Source organism: Pelecanus crispus, chromosome 9, assembly GCF_030463565.1.
Source record: "Pelecanus crispus isolate bPelCri1 chromosome 9, bPelCri1.pri, whole genome shotgun sequence".
Classification (NCBI taxonomy): domain Eukaryota; kingdom Metazoa; phylum Chordata; class Aves; order Pelecaniformes; family Pelecanidae; genus Pelecanus; species Pelecanus crispus.
The window spans coordinates 42,828,480-42,849,272 of NC_134651.1; the positions used below are offsets into that span (position 1 = coordinate 42,828,480).

General features: G+C 37.8%; 1 protein-coding gene across 7 annotated transcripts in view; it reads right to left on the reverse strand.

Moving 5' to 3' along the window:
• DENND1A (DENN domain containing 1A) overlaps window positions 1-20,793 on the reverse strand; it is a 215,187-nt gene that overhangs the window by 71,850 nt on the left and 122,544 nt on the right. For all 7 annotated transcript variants that reach the window (XM_075716203.1, XM_075716202.1, XM_075716201.1 and 4 more), the window contains 2 exons: window positions 14,985-15,086; window positions 7,607-7,732 (listed from right to left, as the gene is read on the reverse strand). In XM_075716203.1, the coding sequence (XP_075572318.1) occupies window positions 7,607-7,732; window positions 14,985-15,086 (228 nt within the window). The remainder of the gene's footprint in view (window positions 1-7,606; window positions 7,733-14,984; window positions 15,087-20,793) is intronic.

The window sequence follows — 20,793 nt, forward strand, 5'->3', positions numbered from 1 at the left end:
TGTCTCATTTGAAAGTGATCCCATGTCCCAAGGTTAGAATTCAGAATAAGTTTACTCAGAAACATTAATGTTTCTAGAGTTCAGTTGTGCAGTATCTCAGCAGCATGTATGGATGATGCATAGATCATCCACAGACGCACAGATCAAGTGTATGGAAAGATCCATACCATGATATTGATAATACAGTGCCCCCGATTCTGAGGAAGGAATTCATAACAGGGATGGAATCAAAAGTAATATCTACTAACAATATATAAGGCAGTAACACATCGTAAGTATATTGCACTGCAAGGTTTTTACATCAACACAGTGTTGGAAAAAAAAAAACTGGAGAGCATCCTCATGCTCCGTCCTTGCAGACTGAGTGCTGCAGCTGGTTCTTGATGTAAGCGGGACCAGGCAGGCTGCATCCCCTGCAGACACCGAAGGAACCCCACAGCCAGCGACGCCCAAAGGAGAGCGCAGTGCTCAATACCGGTGTCTCCAGAAGGTATGGATACGCAGCAGCATAGAGAATCGAACGAGCACTGTCGTTATTAGAATGGATAATAGAACTGTCAAAGGAGAACAAGGGGATAAAACGATTCTCCAGAAATGTCTTTACACTCCTGCACGAAGGCAGGAAATTTTTTCACTTTTTTCAAGGAAAAAAAAGGTTGGAAATACAATAAAGGAGACACCTTTTTATAATTACACACCTGTTATGAAAGTATAATATCCTACACTTCCTTCAGATTTCCCTATACAGTTCCAGAACTATGACAAAACCACAAACTGAAAAGGCTTATTACATTATTTCCTTAAGTTGAATTGAATGTTATGTTGAAAAAGAAAAGTTAACTTTTTATTTCCTCCTATTCACAATGGCTTTTTCTCCACCATTGCTCAAATTGCATCATATTAAAAGAAAATTCCTATCAAAGTTACAATTATGAAAAATGGTAGTATGTTGTCTTCTCTATTTAGAATCCAAATATAAATTATCAGGCTTTGACAGGACAAGAGAACTAAGGCAGCAATGTATACATAAAAACATATATACATACATCCAGTGTAGTTCAGCTAAAGGAGTTTGAACACTGGAATATGTAACACATATATGAGTTTCAATAAGTAGTTTCATATTAAGATTAGAAAATGTTTTGTAATGTCTTAAACACATTGTTGTCCACTTCACAAATTAGCAAGTAATTTCACCAATGAAAGTGCATGAGAAGCATGGAAGTAGAAAAGTACATTGGTTCTGCCTCCAAGATTTTCTGTTTACTCTTAAGTGGATACGTCTAAAGAATATTTAGGTTAAATTTAAACCAAATCAATTCAGAACCATTAAAGTTAATCAGAAATTATCCAGTTATACAAATAATGGTTACTCAGGCTAATAAACCTGAATAAGATTGAATAATGAACAGTGAAGACATAAAAGAAATTAATTGATGCTTCATTGAAGAGATTCACTTATTATCGATAATTCCCAACATATTCAAGTGAGTACCAATAACTATTTATGATCCTAGTTCAATCTGAAAGATGTAGGTGTTGTAGAAATTTTTACAACATGATAATGGTACATAATGTAACGGTTTACTAAAAGTGGCATCCACTAACAGAATCACTGCAGTACCAGTAGCTACTTAAAATGGTTATGTTTCATTATTAGTATCTTAAAGCTTCAGTACACTCCCAACTACTGTTCCATGTTTTAAATGTAATTGAAAAACGGCGGATGTTTTTCATTTCATACAAAACGTATTTCCTCAGTTTGAGACAGAGGTAGGCAGTTTCATTCGTGTAGGAAACATCACAAAACAGAACACCATTATTTTCAAGGAATCTGCGAACAGTGAAAGTTACTGGCCATGCCTTTCCAGGACTGGAAGCAAATTTTAAATTAAAAAAAATAATTAATAAATCTCTCAATATAGTATTAATCAATAATAAGATGCTAAAAATAAAGTCATGTTTTTCTGTATTTTTTTGATTTTGACATTGATTTTAAATGTCCTCACAAACAATTTAACTACACTTTTAATAGCATCACAGCCCCCTTCGCTCTCTTCCCCCCCACTATTTTGAGGCTGACTTTGTTTAGAAACAGTGCAAAATTTGATATTTAACAAGTAACCAGCGACACCCCCTTGGCACTGGAGAGAGATCACAGCACTGTTATTACTTCATTCCAATTCATTCACAGAGAGAAGGGCCTCTCAAGGAGAGCAAAGCAATGAAAGATTTTGCTGGGCAGACCTCAAGAAGACAGTATGAGCCAAATAATAAGGAATATAGTTCTTGCTACAAAGTAATGCACCTATAGTAATTGTTTCACATCCTCAGAGACATCGCCATAAGTCAGAGAGATCCTTGCACAGACTGGCACATACTGGAAATACTTACAGGTGTTGCAACTGTATAAATCCAGTATAAAATATGGAAATTATGAATATCTAGCATAGTCACAATCCACCAAGATCAGGTTTACATGGATTTTAAAAATGAGAGAAAGGTCTAGATTTAGGTAATATGACAATACTATACACACAAGAAACCATTTTACAAAGAATGAAGAGTTCATCACGCTAATAACTAGATTAATAAATTCATAATTACTAAATCAGCCTTTTGAAAACAAACCAGGATATCTTGATTTGAATTCAAGCAAATACCAGAATCTCACGCACAGACATGTCTCTTCAGTGCTGTATCAGAATTAAAACAGGCTACTTTAGCTCACATTGCATTACATATACCTCTCACCTCAGTATGCCATGTATACTGTGCTTTGAAAGAGACACCAAATTTTACAGTGCCTGCATATAAGAAGTTATCAATGCAAATGAACAAAGTTAAAGAGAAAACTACCTGCAGGAGCACTTAGATACTGATATCTGGGTTATGAATGTTAAAATTACCTCCCTTAATTATCCATACAAAAAGTTGCAGCACTGCAAAAGAAAAATAAGCACAGAAATTTTCACCTTGGTGTATTTATAGCAATGAAATACAGAAAAAAGGAACCGAGACGTGGAAATAGAAATACCTGTTCAGAATATAAAGATTTTAAAGCAAAGTGCCATTAACCAAGCTTTTCAAATCTGTCAAGCTAGGAAGTGTTGTATTAAGCATACACAATTCCCTTGCAAAGCGCGCTGGAGTGCCCACGTATCCAGAGAACGGACAGAAAGCTTGTCATTTGAGCAGACCGTACGTCGAACTCGGAGCCTGCTGTTAAACTGTCGTACCAAGGCAGGTGAAGAGCCCCCAGATGGCTCAGGCTAGCTGTACCAGCGTCCCGGACCCAAGGCCAATACATCGTATCGGCTCATACCCTACGCGCTACCGCTTTCGGCCAACCTACACCGTGAGCTTACCTTTATTCACAGGTGTTAGGATGTTTGTTTCTCAACAAAGGTTGTGAAAGAAAACCAATTAACTGTTGTCTCTAACCACTAGGTGTCAGCAGAAGAAAGTGCACGGTCAACATTTTTGCTGCAGAAAACACCAGTCCCATTTCCCCCCCACTGTTACCGACATACACACAACTACTGAGTACTACAAACCACCTTTACACGCACGTTTACTACATGTGTGTGAAGGTGGTTTGTAGCACTTGTAGTATTTCTGTTGAAGATGACCTAATTTTGTGAATTAAATGTTTAGAAGATGATAAAAACATTCCCTCTGCAAACAGCAAAAAATCAGGAATTTAGAAAAAAGTAATTCAAGTGAACAAAATGCTCACATTGTTGTCACTGTTAAAAATTTAAGTAATATTCATAAAGATAACAATCTGCCTCAATACAGCCAAGTAAACACACTGCTTCTAATGCGTTTTACTGAACTTAAGAGCAGCAGAGCTTTGTGGAGACTGCAGGTACATCACACGTAACAGATATTCTTCCATACTTAAAAGTCTGGCTTAACGCAGCTACAGAAGACACAGATACACAGTAGGAAACATAACTGAATCTGTTATTTTGTTACATAAATCTTATGATTAAACGTGCAGACTGTATTATCTGGATACGTTTTTTCACGCAAAAGTTCTAGTTACTCAAGGCCTCAAAAAGTTTACAGCAACGGTAACTCATTCATTGTGGGTGTACTGGTTCGTATATACCTCACATAACCTTGTATCTTTAGAGTACAAGCTTCTGAATAGAATAAGAGCTCTGACTATGCTTAAGTGTAATGTGAACTTAAAGTCTGCTCTGTGACACATTCTGGGCCTCCACAGAATAATGAAAGATAGTGTCATGCTATTTAGCTTGAAAAGATAACTCATACCAGATGAGATGGTCTATGAAATTAAATTGTCTTATGAGATAAAAACTATGAAAGGAGGAAAAGTTGCTGCTTCTTTGAATTTATTTCCTAATTATCAATGATTTTAAATGAACGGTCAGATTTCTTGAGTTATGGGACATCAAATGCAAAGAGCCACATCATGTTCAGTATTGCTTATGCCCCATATTTACGACATGTGAAGGTGATAAGAGAAAAAAAACACAATGGAGGTATTTGAAAATATGTTCTTTTCCTAGAAGCTATTATTTCTTCCATTTACTTTTCTATTTGTCTTGGACACATCTAAATTATTTTATTTGCAACTGTTACACCAGCAACAGTTTCAAAGATATTTTTTTTCCAAACAGACATTAAAATTTTAAAGCAAGTTATGACAGCCACTGTGGTCTTTGTAGATTCTGATACATCAATGGAGAGCAATCCAAGAGCTGCTGCACACACTTTAATATTCTTCCACTATTCAACAAGAAACTCCTGTCATTCCGTATTTATACGAGAAGATGTGTATCATGACCACTTTGAACACCTCTTAGTATATAATCCACAAACTCGACGAACTGAGCTCATCAGCTGACAGGAAAATACAATGAACATAATTGCTGTGTAAAGAAGGAATTACATGAGAGTACAGAAGACTATTTCAAGTGCAGCATTCAAACTACAGCACAACAGAGAAACACGGGGCTTTAAATTGCAAGATGCCTTACTAATTACCAGTTACGGTGCTTTGTTATTAAATTACAATCCCATTTTCTACGTGAACTTAGCGAGTATATTTCCTAATTGTTTTACTCATTACACACTGTTGTTTGGAGTTTTGCTGCATCTTCTTAAGATCAGCTTTTCCAAGGGTTTTGAACTAATTTTTAAGTGTGATGTTCCTAAGAGTAACAAGAGTCTCTCAGTAATTGCATTTACTGTTGGAATATTCTATAACGCAAGTGAAGTATAAAGTAGTTGTATGACCTGCCCAATACCTCATAGGATGTCTGTGGCAAAACTGGAAACAGACTGCAGGTCATTTGACTCTGACATGTTCAGCACATGAAACACTTGCAAATTTTCTTTATCTAAATCTTAATACTGAAATGTATAATCATACATTAAATTTTTAATTTATAAAAGGACTTGGGAAAGAAAGCCCTGAAAACTTCCACTTCCTGATTATTAAAATTGGATTTTATGACATATTTGTGCAATTATGTTTACAAGTTTTCTTTGACAGAATGATAAGCAAACCAAACAATTTCTTCTGCTTCTTCAGGTTAGCTGCCCCTCGAAGTTGCACTTTCTAGGAGTGTGCCATTGTCAACCGCTTTTGAATGTTCATCTTTAACATTCAGCCTTCAAAATACCAGATGGTATTTCCAGAAAAGCAATTTAAATTTTTATTTTTCTTCAGAAATCCCTTAACTAGTTAAGCTCACACACACATCCAGGCAAAGCATACACCAATATTCCCAGAGTTGCCTGGCAACTACTGGGAGGAGCATCGGAGAACAAGGAATCCTGCATGGATGAAGGGAAGTCAAGTGTCTCCCCGACATGGATAAAGGAGGCTTACAGCCGGAGTGCCTTGCTGGTTTCAGTTTTGTTATTTGTATGGACAACATTTTAAATAGCTCCCATTATTTCACCCTAGATGCTTTAAAAGCCCAATAGTTACACCCAGACATAGACACACCATTCAATACAATTTCTTTCCTCACACCCACGACACATGGATTCCCCCAGTAAGAAGTGGAAGGACTCGTGATGACTTCAAAAGTCGTTTTTGAACCCTGAATATGAATTGTTGGAATGATGCTAAATAGATGGTGATAACTGGACTGTTTAAAATTCAGACTGAGCTATTTTTTCCTTTGGCTTTAAAAATAACAAGTAAGACAAACTAGAGTACTGAAAAGACTTCAGCGACTGAAATATCCTCAAGAAACACTATGCCTGTAGTCTAACTTCTGGTCTTTTCCTCTAACATCATGATTAAAATTAGATTTATTACTTGCCTGCATGCCAGATCTCTTCATTAATCTTCACAGAGCAGGAGAATGCAAAATACAACACCTTTTCTCAACTAGTAAGCCTTCAATTCTCACTCCACTCATTTAGTCTCCCCACTTACACTCAGAACTCAGCATCTCCCAGTGGTATTCAAGCTCTCCACTGCTACCACCAATTTTCCCTTCTGCCTCCAAATGCTTGCAGTTGAGAGAAGAAGGTATTAAGGCAAAAGTACGTTTTGTCCTCTACAGAGATCTTCTTGCTAAGTAGACATAGGTCTAAAGAACAGTAGTGCAAATGAGCCTGCAAACGCCGCATTGAGATTTATCACTGCATTTGACTGGCACACGTGCTAGTTTCCCCTGCTTCAGAAACAGGGAACATAGAATATTTTGGAAATATTCTATGGATCACTCTGCAGATAGTACTTTTCATCCCCCCATATTTCTGGGACATATCTCATTAATTATACCTGAATGTTCCTCATACTATTCACTTTGTCTCTAACTGTCTATCAGCAAAATGTACACACTTTAAAAGGAACCCCCTAAATACACGGTAGCAAAACCAGAGTGTCACAAAACATGTGGAAATACATTAATTTGGCTGGACTGATTTGTATTGAAGTCCATGAACCTACTTGCAGTAAGCCAGGAACAGATGCCTCACTAGAAGCAATAAAACCCAAGACCAAGTACTGAAAAATCCTTCCCCCACTCAGATGGCACTTAATCATTGCTAAATAGAGATGAGCTCTGAACCAGAAGCAAGCCATTGGATTTCCCTAACAGAACATTTATTTTCAGTAGTTACAACTCCAGACATTCTTTATATTTCTGTAAAACCACAATTTCTTTATGTTCTTAAACTCCATGATTCCATAAATTTGCATGTTTCACAGTTAAGCATATATTGCGTAAAAAGTTTATCTTTTACTACCTTTAAAAATAATACAACGAATACCCAGGTTTTGCAGTGAGAGAAAATGGTCAACTCTGTACTAGCCTCCTATGATCACTAATTTATACTTTTTTATCACCTCTCTCCTAACTTAACTGTCTTCAAAACCAAGCAACACCCATACCTTTGCATAAGAAGTTTTCTCCCCGTGTGACTGATCATGCTTGTTGCACCTCTTTCTTTTTTGGAGACTGGAACACAGTTTTCAGTATTAGTCAGCCAAAGAGCCACAATGCTGACCTTAGTAGGAGTAGGTTATACTACGCTTTGAATTCTTGTTAGCTTTTTTCCCCACCACAGCTGCAGATTTACATCTTATGCCTACTAATTTCCTACTTACAGGTTCAATTTTCAGGGCATTTCTGTAGCTCCCAAAGAAAGATGCTTGTGCTTTTAGAAATGCTCTTGCAACGCCATCTCCAGTGGTTGTAGAGACTTTCTTCAATCTGTTCTTCAGTGCAGAAACCTGAAATCACACAACAGGTCTAGATCACTCTCATATCACAACGTTGGGGCACAGCTAAATGAAAAATGTGCTAACCACAGCAGCAGTTACGACAAAAAGTGACATTGTGAATTCAGAGTTGAATTTTTCAGTTCTAAAAGCATTACTTTTCAAGCTGTTTTGCTTCTTTAAGATATTCAGAAACCAATAGGAAAATAAAAGCTTCATTTCAACCTTCCCTCCTACTTAAAATCCGTTGTTAACATTCTGTTGAGTACTCTTTTAAAGGTAGTCCATGAAGTTCTGTGTCATTCTTGAATAGAATCCATGAAAGAATTTCAGCTAAATTAATTCAAACATCAGACTAACAGAAAAACTGTTCTGTATAATCAGGCCGTCCATCACCACCAAGGCTAAGAACAAATTCTGTAGGTCTGAAAAATTTGTTTGCCACAGATGCAAGGGTTTTTTTTCTTTTAAGGCTATATTCCCTTGTATTTCAGAGACTTAATGGAAAATAACAAAATGAGAGTTTTATTTATGCATATGGTGGGTTCCCTTGGCTGGCTCCCAGACACCCACCCAGCCGCTCTCTCACTCCCCCTCCTCAGCAGGACTTGGGGAGAAAACACGAAGAAAAAGCTCGTGGGCCGAGATAAAGACAGGGAGATCGCCTACCAATTAGCATCACGGGCGAAACAGGCTCGCCTTAGGAAAATTAATTTAATTTATTTCCAACTAAAATAAAGTTGGATGGTGAGAAACAAAAGACAGAAACTAAAATACCTTCCCCCCGCCCCGGCCCTCTCAACTTCCCTGCTCCAGCTACCTCCTCCCTGAGCAGCGCAGGGCGATGCACGGGGGGCCGCGGGCCACCCGTACCAGTTCCCCTCCGCCGCTCCTTCCTCCTCACGCTTTTCCTCAACTGCCCGCTTTGCCGGGCAGCGTTCCGCCCTTTCCTACATGCGCCTCCAGAGCGGCACCGGCAGCGCTGCTGACGGGCTCGGCCGCGGCCGGCGGGGCCTGCTGCGGGGCGGCCATCTGCTCACCGCGGCCTCGCCTCACGGAGGCCCCGCAGCCTCCCTACGGACGCCCCACGCAATCCAGAAAACAAAACCTGCGCTTTTCTTAAAAGTCTCGAATTAACGACAACATTCTGTCCTTCAAATCGGTCAGTATCTACTGAAGTTCTTTTTTTTTTTCCCCCTTCCTATTTCTCCAGAGATCTAAACCACCTGTGCGCGGGACGGCTCTCCTCTTAACCCTCATTGCCCTTTCCCTGCCACTGCGGAGGTGTTTAATTACCTCAGGATTCTCAGGCGAGCACAGCCCTAACGGTCTCATTACCATTTACACAGAGACACTTGTGCAATTATGATCACAACTGAGCAAATACCAACTAAACGCACTTCTGTGTGGGCAGGCTTAAAACTACCGTGATCCAGGTTACCTGAATATTCTTTGTTTTCTGTGTACACCAAGGGCTAAAGTTTTAGAGGATTATCCATTACTGCTCTCTGCGCCTCAGAATTCCTCGAGTCACAACCTTCTTGCACGTATAAGTTTGATGTCTCTTTTCTAGTGCTTAGAGCTCAGCAACTACTGAAGGTTGTGTATCTATATATTATTGTTAGTGACAGCGTTTTTCTTTCCCAAACACAAGCTGGGAAAGGAGATAAAAAAAAAAAAACCTTTCAAAGTTTAACATCAAGCTTGCTGTGCCTGTGCTGCAACCGTTATAGGTTATGTTAAATCATTAACAAATAGTTGTGTCAGTAGCAATTTTTTGGTGTTGCAGACAGAACCAGGACAAGGTAAGTTTTTGAGAGAGATCTCGCACAACACATGGCAATACAAACCCAACAATCTGGGCGCTGATACTTGAAAGAAGTTCAACTAGTGCTTTGAGAGGATGCGGTCATGTCACGCGCAAAACCCGAGTCTGACGAGATACCTTACGCAGAAGACAGGAAGGAGCCGCAATTTCAGAAGGAAAGCAGAAAGCCAGGAAATCCCTAGTCATCTTCATTTGCAGAAGAACACGAACGACTCCATAAATATCCATATTATGAATTTAACAGAAATCATTCTACCAATAACTAGCAAATCTTCCTTTTTCAAATGCTTTTCTGAAAAACTCCATTGGGGTAGCTCTATATACTTCACACTATGCAAGAAACACTGTAGGAATATTATTTACAGAGTAAGCAGATTCTGTGGGAGTGAACATAACTATGTTTTCTGAGAGTGTGAATAATACCTCATAAAACATAAGCCGATGGTTCAAATTGATTCTCAAGACCTTCCCCCCATCCTACAGCTCGTAACAAAAGCTTATTCTGGCCTCATCCATATCTCCAAAATCCTACCAGGTGAGTTTTTTCTGCCTCGGGGTTTTGCTACCAGCCTGCCTCAGTAGCAAAGGGCAGGCTGATTTTACTGAACATCTGTTCTTGAGGGCTTCGGTTCTATCCCTCCCGTAAGCACATCCCTCGCTTCCTCCTGCAGTAGTCCTAGATTTGGGGAGGGCAGGAAAGTGACTCCTCATCCTGCTATATAGGTGTTAAATGTATAATCCATATTGTGCGCTACATTTTCTTCTGTTAAAGGTAGATGTTACATTTGCACTTGCGTTTACCAAAACAGTTCCAAAGAGATTTCCTTCTACTTTAAATTTTCTGCAGCTTCTCTTGTAGAAGGATTTTCATTACAGTTATTTAGTATAACAGAAATAACCAAGACCGTGTCCAGCATTGTTTCTAAATGCGAATGCTGTGGCTTATGCCAATGATCCATGCATTAATGAGCCCATAAGCACATATTAACATAATACACGATAACGGACTTAGTCTATCATGCCCACAAAATAAGCTCACTCCTATTCACTGAGATAATGTCTCTCAAGGAGCTCTGTTATTCTCAAAATATAAAAGCTTCATCAGATTTTCAAACCTGAACAGCACGTTTCGCCATGTTTGAAGGAGTCTGATGTTGCAGGGATGAAGTATGTGTTTATTTCCTATATTAACTTAGGTAAACCATTTAAATGTAGTTCTTAAAAATGCAATAAAATGTCTATAGCTCTGAGTAACTTCCAAATCCATCTCAAACATTTTTATAAGTGGTTTTCTTTAAACATTCATGTGAAAATAAAGAACTTGCCATCTATATAGAAGGAAAAGGTTCTATGCTTTGTTTTACAACAAAAAAAAAAGTTCCGAAGGCTAGCCACAGCCTTCCTGTGTTTCAGCTTCCCTATTTGGTATGGAAGTAGAATATCGATAGGTTATTTTTCTAATTCCTTAAGCTTTCAGATCATCTGCTCTCTTCTAAGACTAAATCGAATACTGTAGGATGTTTATTTTATATATGCACACTTTTACTCTTCCAATCAGCACTACTGCAATAGGCATGCCACAGATTTTTAAAAAAGAATATGTTGACAACAACATATTTAGAGAGACTAACAAGTAAGGAAAAACAAAAGTATGTTTCCTCTGGAATAAATTAGTACATAAGACAAAGTGGATTATACAAGCAGAATTATGACCGTTTCCTGCCTAAAGAGGCAGTAATACTTTTAAAAAAAAAAAAAAAATAAAAAAGGACTGTGACCACTCAATATGAAGATTATTTCTAGCCAAACAGACACATATACATGCAGTCTACCCTGAGAGTGTTTTTAAAGAAGATTTTTATACTTCTGGCAGTTCAGGTTTAAAGGTCAGATTTAAACTATCACCATGTTTCAAAATGCAATCTGTGCAATGCAGCATAATGAAATGGTTCAGTAAAGGTGCTAGTGGAAATTCTTTTAATTAGGTCCAAGGCTTTTCAGTTGTCAACATGAATAAAGCAAGAAACATTCTATTGCAAACACAGCGTAAGAAATAAAAATGGATTCACCTTTAAGAAAATGGTTCTGCTATTGAGTTGTAGTTTAGTACTTCTTGCTGTCCTGAAAGCAGTTAATTTCCCACCAAGTGAAAAACAGCAACACAGGCTTCCTACTTGTGGTAACTTGTTAATGAATGGACAACGCTAGCATATACAACTAAATTACTGACAGCCTAAGATATTCATAGGCTAGTGCAAATTTACAATACTCTCACAGCCATCAGATATGCAAGATCTCTTTGGCGCAGCACACTGCATTGCATCAGGGCTTCATTTAATAAAAACTACAAGTTGACAGAGTGAGCTTATGCTTTATTCCTTGTAATATGAAGCTCTGACTACAACTAAGACTAGAAGATGACACTTATTTGGAAATACATGAAAAATCCATAAGGGTTGCATAAAAAAAAATTACTACCCCCTCTTTGCTATTCCTTGCAACACAGACGGTGGTGTAGGAGACTTGTCAGCAGCAGATGCACTTATTGTAATCACAGTCCTTAATAAATCTCTTTTTTTAATATTGACTATTTTAAAAGGAAAGTTACTTCCCAGGGCGTTCTCATGCTGCCAGATTTTCGGCAACATACCAGAAGCAGAAGGTGAAGGAGGGACAGTTTTTCACATTTCAAATAGTTAATGAGTAACGCAGTAGTACACACCTTGATTTTCAGGGATCTGACCTGAACCGTTCAGGAAGTCTGACCGCTAGCAGGCACTGCTGAGGTAAACCAGGGCAAAGAAGTGACTTAACCTGATTCTGCTGGAACTGTCTCAATGCTGCCTAGCTCCTGTGACACAAATGTGAACTGGAAAGGCATTTTACTATAGCCCATGTTCGTTTGGATCCTAGGAATCAAGGATTAATGAGTACATTCTAGATTGCTGAGAATCAACAGTTTAGGTAGCAACATGACTGTCATGAAACATGACTGTCATGAAACTCAGGCACAACTCACTACCTGAAGCTGTAAAATAATCATAGGACTTCACGGCATTGTTTTACTTGATTAAAAAAGCTGTTCAAGGAGAGGGGGAAAACAGCTTTAAAAATTTTCCACTGGTTTAATTACCTGATGGCGAACACATCACACAGAAGATGTTTCTCCTCACTGTTGAATATAGGTAGATTTAATTTAGCAAAGTCAATTTTGTGTCTATTCAGCAGTGCATGAATTGCTCACTGTTCACATTAAGTAGCAAAACTGGCAGAATAGTTTGACATAACAGCCACTTAGGATCGTGAAACTGCTGAAGACATTTGTAGTTTCTCAGATCATAAATGCATCTGTTTAGACTGAGACCAGTGGGGAGACACGCTCCTAGAGTCTCCCCATCCTCCCAGGGAAGCAAAAGAAAAAAAAAAGGAAAATAAAAAAAAGTATAATGGATTGGCTTTAGAGTCTCCCTGCTGAGATGAACAACTTGATCCACTTACAGTTCCAAACACATGATGCATGAAAGAACTAACAGAAATTCAATTCTTGCAAAGAAGAGCAGCTGCTCTCTAGTGGTCAAAGCCAAATATTAAGCAGTCTGAAGGAAAGGAAAAGACCTAGAGGAGAATACTTCATTATCTAGGTAACTAAAATAATGAAACAAAGCTAAATAAGACATAAACACTGATCCCAAACATTAATTACACAACGCGACACAATTCAAGTTAAGGCTTTGTTGCGACAAATATTAATCCCAGCTGTATTTATATAGCAGTTGTGAAAAAAAATACACCATGCACGCTATTTGTGAGCCATGCCAGTTAATTGAATTTGCTGGCAGCACTTCCTCTGCTATGCTCCAAACATCCTCCAAGATAAAATGTAGCTTTTAAATAGACCTGTGGAAAACTGAATCAAGAAATTTGAACTAATAAAACACAACTCTCTACTGTTATAAAAGTGAAGTAAAAGTAAATAATGAAAGGAAGGAAGTCTCTTAAAATTTATTACATTCCAAAGCTTGAAGTTCTGTGTTTATTGGTGAAGTCTCTTCTGATGTTCTACAGCGCACCTACAACAGCTCCTTTAATGAAGCCTCATAAAATCTAATATAATACTTGATTGTTGACAAATCATATACATGTTTGAGGCCCCGCACTCACTGTATCCAGACATTTCTTACATAATTCCATGCAATTTACAAGTCTGTCATTCCCCGGGTTGTGGATAATGGCACGAGCGATGACCAGCTGGCAGATTTGGATGCTGGGAGTGAAATCAAAATGAAAAACTATATAAAGCCAGAAAAATTCATGGAAGTAACTTTTATAGACTAAATGCTTGACTAAAGCCAGAACGTTCCCAATCAAGATGGACCTTTCATCCAGAGCTCACTGTTTTCGAAGAATGGATCACACCAGAGATCATAGCGAAATGAGGGATGTCACAGTAGGAGGCACTGGGTATTCACCATTACTTCAGTTTTTCTCAAACAGACCGGCTTATATTGAGCTCCCTGCATATCAATTTTATTTCTCAACTACACATGAAAAGGTATAGATCTAACTGTCAGCACAATATTTTGAACTAGTAAAAGAAATCCAGATTTTCCCCTGCCGTTTTCTCCTAAACAGTCACCCTCTGTCTTAAAAATAGCTTCTTACGCTCTTACTCACTTTACTGCTCTTCCCTCTCAGCTTCTTTAGTGAAGATGATTACAGCAGGAAGTAGCAAGCTGGATGTATTTTTGTCTCATTGAAGGGAAAGATCAAGTATTTATACAACATTTCTATCAAGTTATTAAAAAATAAATAAATAACTAATAACATGTTTGAATGAAAAAGAACATAAGTTCCAAATTATATGCACCAGTCCATTTAATATCATAATTCAGGATACAAAATGCAAGAGTTCTTAAAACTCACCCAGAGGAAGCCACAGGAGGAAACAAGAAGTTCATTTGAAAACAAAAGTTATCTAAAAATGCAGGATTTTTTTTTTTTTGCCTAATGGAACAGATAAAGATGGTTTCAAATAGTACTTCTCTTTCATGCCATGAAGAAAGAAGTTTGAATTTTTGTTTCCTGTTCAGAGGTACCATAACCTGTGAGGTTTTCATTTATCCTTTTTTCCCTCTCTAAAATACTGACTCTTTAGGTGAACCTTGATCATGCCATTCCAAGACTGAAACCGGGTTGCTGCAGCATTTCTAGCTTATGTCACCATTAGCTAATTTTCATTAGGAGGCTTAAAAATATGACTGCAAATGTTCAAACAAACATTGCTTAACACTTCAAAACAGGAAAGAATTGAGGCAAAGCATTTTACTTATAATAACGAGAGTAACACAGCAAGACAGCTCAGTTACAAACCGAGCAGGTCAAGAGGATTTACACTTTTAAGTAATGGAATAGTTGAATAAATCATTTCATACGTACCACATCATTAGGAAGGCTCTGAAGGTCATCAAAAGGGGTTTCCAGTGTGTTGGTGTCTACATTAAGAATCACTACATCTTCCAGGGCCATGTTTCTTACTTTCTAAATATGAGCAAATTCAAGAAAAGGGAAAGGAAAATGTAAGTATGCAGAGTTAATCTTATGCATAAAGGACACAAGTGATGGCATAACATCATGGCATTACAAAACTTAAAGCATTTTAAAAACAACCAACATTCCCGTCTTTGTCATCATTTGTTTTATTTATTCACATTTTACAATGTTGAAAAATTAACCTTCAATTTGCAGATGGAAGTTCTTAACATTATGCATACTGAAATGTTTGAAACCAGAGAGTTACTGTCTGAGATTATTCAAGCAAAGACTTATTTCAAGCACCTCTACTAATGTTTATCTCAATCCTGGTATCCTGTTTGCACATTTAGCGGTTTCTAGCTGAGTCAAGATTTCAAGTACGTCTTTTTATATTTAGAAATTGATTTAAATAACAATAAATAGTGGCTTTTCCAGGAGTTAAGAGTTGCAGTAAGTCAGGGATGGGAACTGGTTTCCAAACTCCAGGTTGAATTTTGGAACTCCAATAGAGACAAGTTTACAACTGTATTTAAGTAAGATGGACACTACCAGAGGTTAATAAATAAATAACTAAAAGGAAGAAAAGCTAAGAGAAAATAACTCCACCGTATCCTGGTCTCTTAAAGTTCAGTGAGCCTAAACTTTTTATCCTGTTCCCATGAATTGAGAGGAAGAAATGTCTCTAATCTAGTTTGTTTACAGCATCTGTAACAGTACACGGACACACAAAAGAAAAGCATAACCTATTTCTCAAAAGAATGATCATTTGTACTTTTAAGTGTCTAAAGGTATTGGTGTCTAAAGGCAAATTTAAACACTGTCAGACTTTATTTCCCTGCTTAAACAACAGTACATGAATCACGGATATGAAACAGAGCAGCATTTAAATATTTAACACTTTTTCCATTAACAGGAGAATTGAATCCTTTTTTTTTTTGACTGACTAATCATATGTATTTAAGCCCTCTTCAAATAAAGCTTTGAAAATTCAAAATCAGAATAAGTGTAACTATAGAATATGGTAATTAAGGAAATTTCCCAGTGACACTGTAAACAAACATTTAAGTACCTACATACCTATACGTAGGACCAAATGCAAGTTACTGAAGAGGAAAATGAACAAAAACATACTCAATTTTTAATTAAGGTTTTGCGGGGTGGGGGGAATTCTTTGCTTTAAAAGAAAGGAACTAGAGCTCTAAAACAATGGCAAAGTTGAGCCTTAGGCATCTAAATAATTACCTTCAGTTTTCAAGGCTCAGCCCTCTGTCTATAAAGAAAACTGCTGTGTACTTAGGGGGGCAGAAAAAAACCCCAACGACTATAAAAAACACTTTGTAGGCATTTAAGTTTAGTCTTACATGAGAATTTTTTTTTTAATTTAAATGGAAGAATATTACATTTAATGCTTTCCATATAAAAAGCACAAGTACTGCATGACAAACCAGGTACTTTCCTCTACATTTCAGGAACCAAAGGTCACTCTGTTGGCTGCATCTGATAAACTCTAAAGCAATCCAGGAGTCTTGCTCCTTCTAGGAGTCCGGAAGCACCAGACAAACTGATTTGCTCCTTCCTGCTTCAGAAAATGAAAAATCTCACTTATACTCAGAGGAGTCTAAAAAGCTCCAACAAAAAGGTCTTGCAATGTACTTAACCAAAGCCAGAAGCTTGTCAAAATCGAGTGCTAGTAGGACAAGACAGAAGGAATTAAAACCTTCTCTTGATTCTTGCCGAAGAAGAAACAAACACGTGCTTGAACTTGTCAATGGGTGTTTTTGTGATTTTGGTGATGAATCTGCACCTTCCCTTCAGCAAAATGTGTCGGTTTTCTGTAGCAAAGAACAGGCTTGTGACAAGCGGCTATCTGCCAACCAGCACAGTACAAAAGGATGTTGCTCATGGTGCAAGGACTATAAATGCCGATCAACATAATCATCTCCGCACACGGCCCAGAAATAATTGTATCCAAAAGGAAGGCTAATATTAAATTCTGCTGTGCTATACCTTTACACCGTGAAGAGCACAACCTTACTTTAAAACTTTTCAATATTTGTATTAAGACAGTGGATTTCCCTGGAGACAAAACCCCAAATGTAATAAAACACTTGAGAGTAACCTGATTTATAGCATCTGTCATGCAATGCATCTGAAAAAATACAATTTTTCAATGGTCCAATTGTGGTTCATTCTAGAGACTGGTTCATCTGAATCCTTATCTGTTTATATCATCTTTCCTTTCACTATAATCTTCCATAAAGGTATTATCAGAGAGTTAAAAGGGCTTTTGTCAAATAATCAAATGGTTCTTTTGCTAAACATAGTATCTGTCAGCCCAACTGACCTAGAAATAAGTATTTACTTGCTTGTTGGAATGTTAGTAAAAATTCCCAGCATCCAGCTGCATTCCTTGCATTAAATCCCATTGGACTCTATGAATCGCAACTGCATGTAGATCATTTGCATTGTCATAATTTTCTCAAAATACAAAGGGACAGCCACTAAGCCATATACAATCACATTCCATATTTCACAACTTCCTGAACATCTAAACAAAATTTTACAAATAAAGTGATACCTGCTAAACAAAATGGACTATATTCAGTATGTTCATATTTTGCGGAAAAAACGCGGAGGAGCAAAGAACGAGAGGAAATATGAACATTACAGTTTCCTTATCTAATTTTACTACAGACTAGGGATTTGCCGAGTCAAAAGAAGTGATTCAGTGAAAATGCGCATCACATATCACTACTGCAAACCTTTCTTAGCCATCCTTACTGAATTACTTGTAGCCATAATTAATCATCTAAAAACCACCAAATCGAACTAACATCTACACCTGCCTTTTATTTTAAATGTCTCTTTTTAAAAGAGTGGAGAGGTATGGAAAGCTGGTTTAACAAGCACACTGAACCCATTGTTTATGGCCTCTATAAACATGGCTTAGTAAGAATTACTGACTTAATCAGAGAGAACTTATCTCCTGGTGAAAAGAGCACTTTAAATTTTAGAAATGGCACCTTTACTGTGAAAATCTCTTAACTTTTCAAACAAACTCCAGGGGGCCTTAAACACCAGGTCAGTAAATAAGCAGCAGTTAGTGCGTCTGTCCCGCTCACAAGCAGCCAAACACTTGAAGTAATTTAAATGTTTTATGTGAAAGTTTGCAAAAACCCTGAGAAACTATATTCTAATAGAAGTATTAAGGGGTGCGCCTCTGTCTCACTCAGATCACATGCTAGAAACAGTATTCATCAATAACACTAACACGAGGTTATACTAAATGTAATTTTATTATCACTGTCTACAGTTGGCAGTTTTTGCATTTCCTACCATAAAAAAACCTTACGTTAAACTTCTTTCAGATGAACGATTTTATTGAATAGTTCATTTAAAAAGAAGAAAAAAAACCAAACACCACCCTCCTCCTCCCCCCCCAAAAAATCGGGTTTGCATAACTTCATGGCTAAATTGGTGCCAAAACATAAACCAAGTTGATCATCAGGTTTCATAACCAGATGCAAATGTGATCAACATATTAAAAAATGTTGTGACAGAAAAAAGAAAATGTACCTTCCACTAATTCTTTTGGAAAGGTAAAACTCTTAAGAAAACCTAACATTTTTAGTAGCTAGTCTGTACATTATATTTGAAATTATTATGAAAGTATGATTCACAACAAGTCTAAAATCCATTTGCTTAATGGCTTGTCTCTACTTAGTTAATAGTTTCCATTTATTTTCTTCTTAAGAAAAACACCACAACACTGCAGACAACAATGTGTCAATCTGGCTGCCAGAAGCAGGAAAGGCAACGGATATAAAATTTTATTATTTCATGCCCCAACAGCAGCCAGAAGGACTTAATGAAATCACCCCTAGATTTACAATCTGAAATAGCTATTCAGCAGACAAATCTGGTTAAGCTGGATGTGCCCCCTGACCTCGCAGCCCTTTGATCTGGGCACAGCAGGTGGGCTGCTGCCCCCTCCCGAGCATCTCCCACTCTTCCGCCCATCTCCCAACCTTGATGTGCGGTACCCTGATCCTGCACAGGTGATTCTCCAGATCCTTATCACAAGCAGCTGTTGCCAACTGAGTGACAAACATCACTAGCGCTGATCTAACGCTATTGTACCACAGAAGAAAAACCTACGCTTACTGCTAAGTCTGCTTGGTACTGCGGTATTTGTCTGTCTTGAGACTTACCCCCCGCAAACATCCTCACGCACAGAATCTCTGATTCGAACACAGTTATTATTTTCATTTTTCCAATAACTGGACAAAAGACAAGTCCGTCAGGAATTTGTCATATTTTTTAATGCATTTTTATCAATACTCCTGACACCATGTACAGCCATATTCATAATATTTGTGAGTGACTAAATTACATTTAGTATTTTAAGACCTGGATTTAAGTCTATATATAACCCCTTCATTTAAACCCTGTGAAAAAGCTACACTTCTTCAGTTATAGCTAGAAAAGGCAGTGATTGACTAAGTATAAATGGATGGAAAAAGCTAAGCAGTACTCCTCACCCCAATCAAAAGACATAATTAACAATTAACGCTACCACTGGAAGATGCCAGCGGTCAATGAATTCTCAGGGTGTCGGCTGCGGCGAGGGGCAGCCACGTGGCACCGCCAGCACCAAGCCCAAGCTGACGTAACCTGTTTCTCCGAGTTCGTTAGCTCAGACTGGCACATGATCGGGCTGGATCACGACAGAGCATCCGCACGGCTACCTGAAAAAGACTGGGAAATATGCCCAAAAGTGCTTCCCGAATCCGTGCTGGGGGTTCAGAGGGCTGAACACGCGGCTTTCCATTCATCTGTCTGCATGAGGAAGAGACTCTCGACGTTAGGTGAGATCACCTGCCATGTCCCAGCATATTAAAGACAGCATGAATTGTAGTGAACCTTCTTTTCCTAACATGAACATATTTACTCATACTAGGTTAAAATAAAACCAAAATCTGCTCGTATAGGTTTTATGATATGCACAACTGTCCTTTATGCCTAGGAAAAATGTTAGAAAATCATTCTAACAAATGCAATCTGGTTTCACACACAAATTCCTGCCGGATAATCTTGCACGAATTAAAATTCTGAAGTCCCCGAAAATGTCCTTGAGTGACTGGAATATTAAAAAAAAAAAAAAAAAGAGTGCAAGAAACATTTTTCTAATCATTAACTTTAAAGGGTGCGTTTGTGCCCCAAACAGAGCATGATGAGGGTGGGCACTACTGTTCCTGGAATGACTGGAAGCCTGGCATGGAACAGTATGCTGCCAGCAGCCCAGTACCTGACAGCTAAACAGAACAATCCCAACTGGGTAATCAAAGCCACATGTGCCTAAATTCCACTAGGTAGTCTACTAGGTCAAGGGCATTCCTCTTCCATCAGCACCATCACACTAATAACCTTTGCTACAGAAACAGTTGCTGAAACAATCGTTTACTATGACAAAATGTAAAAGGCTGCCAGCTAAGTTTGACACCACTTATAGCACAAAGGTCAATTTAATATAATTGGAACACTAAAATAGCATAGAGTACGCAGGTAGAAAATAAAACAAGATTATGAAAGGGATGTGTTCATTTGATAGAGTTTCATTTTCCTATCTCATTATTTATCAGTACTAAGTACTTATCTTCATCTAATATGAATTCAATTAGTTCCGTAAGCATGTTCCATTATTCATGTGATA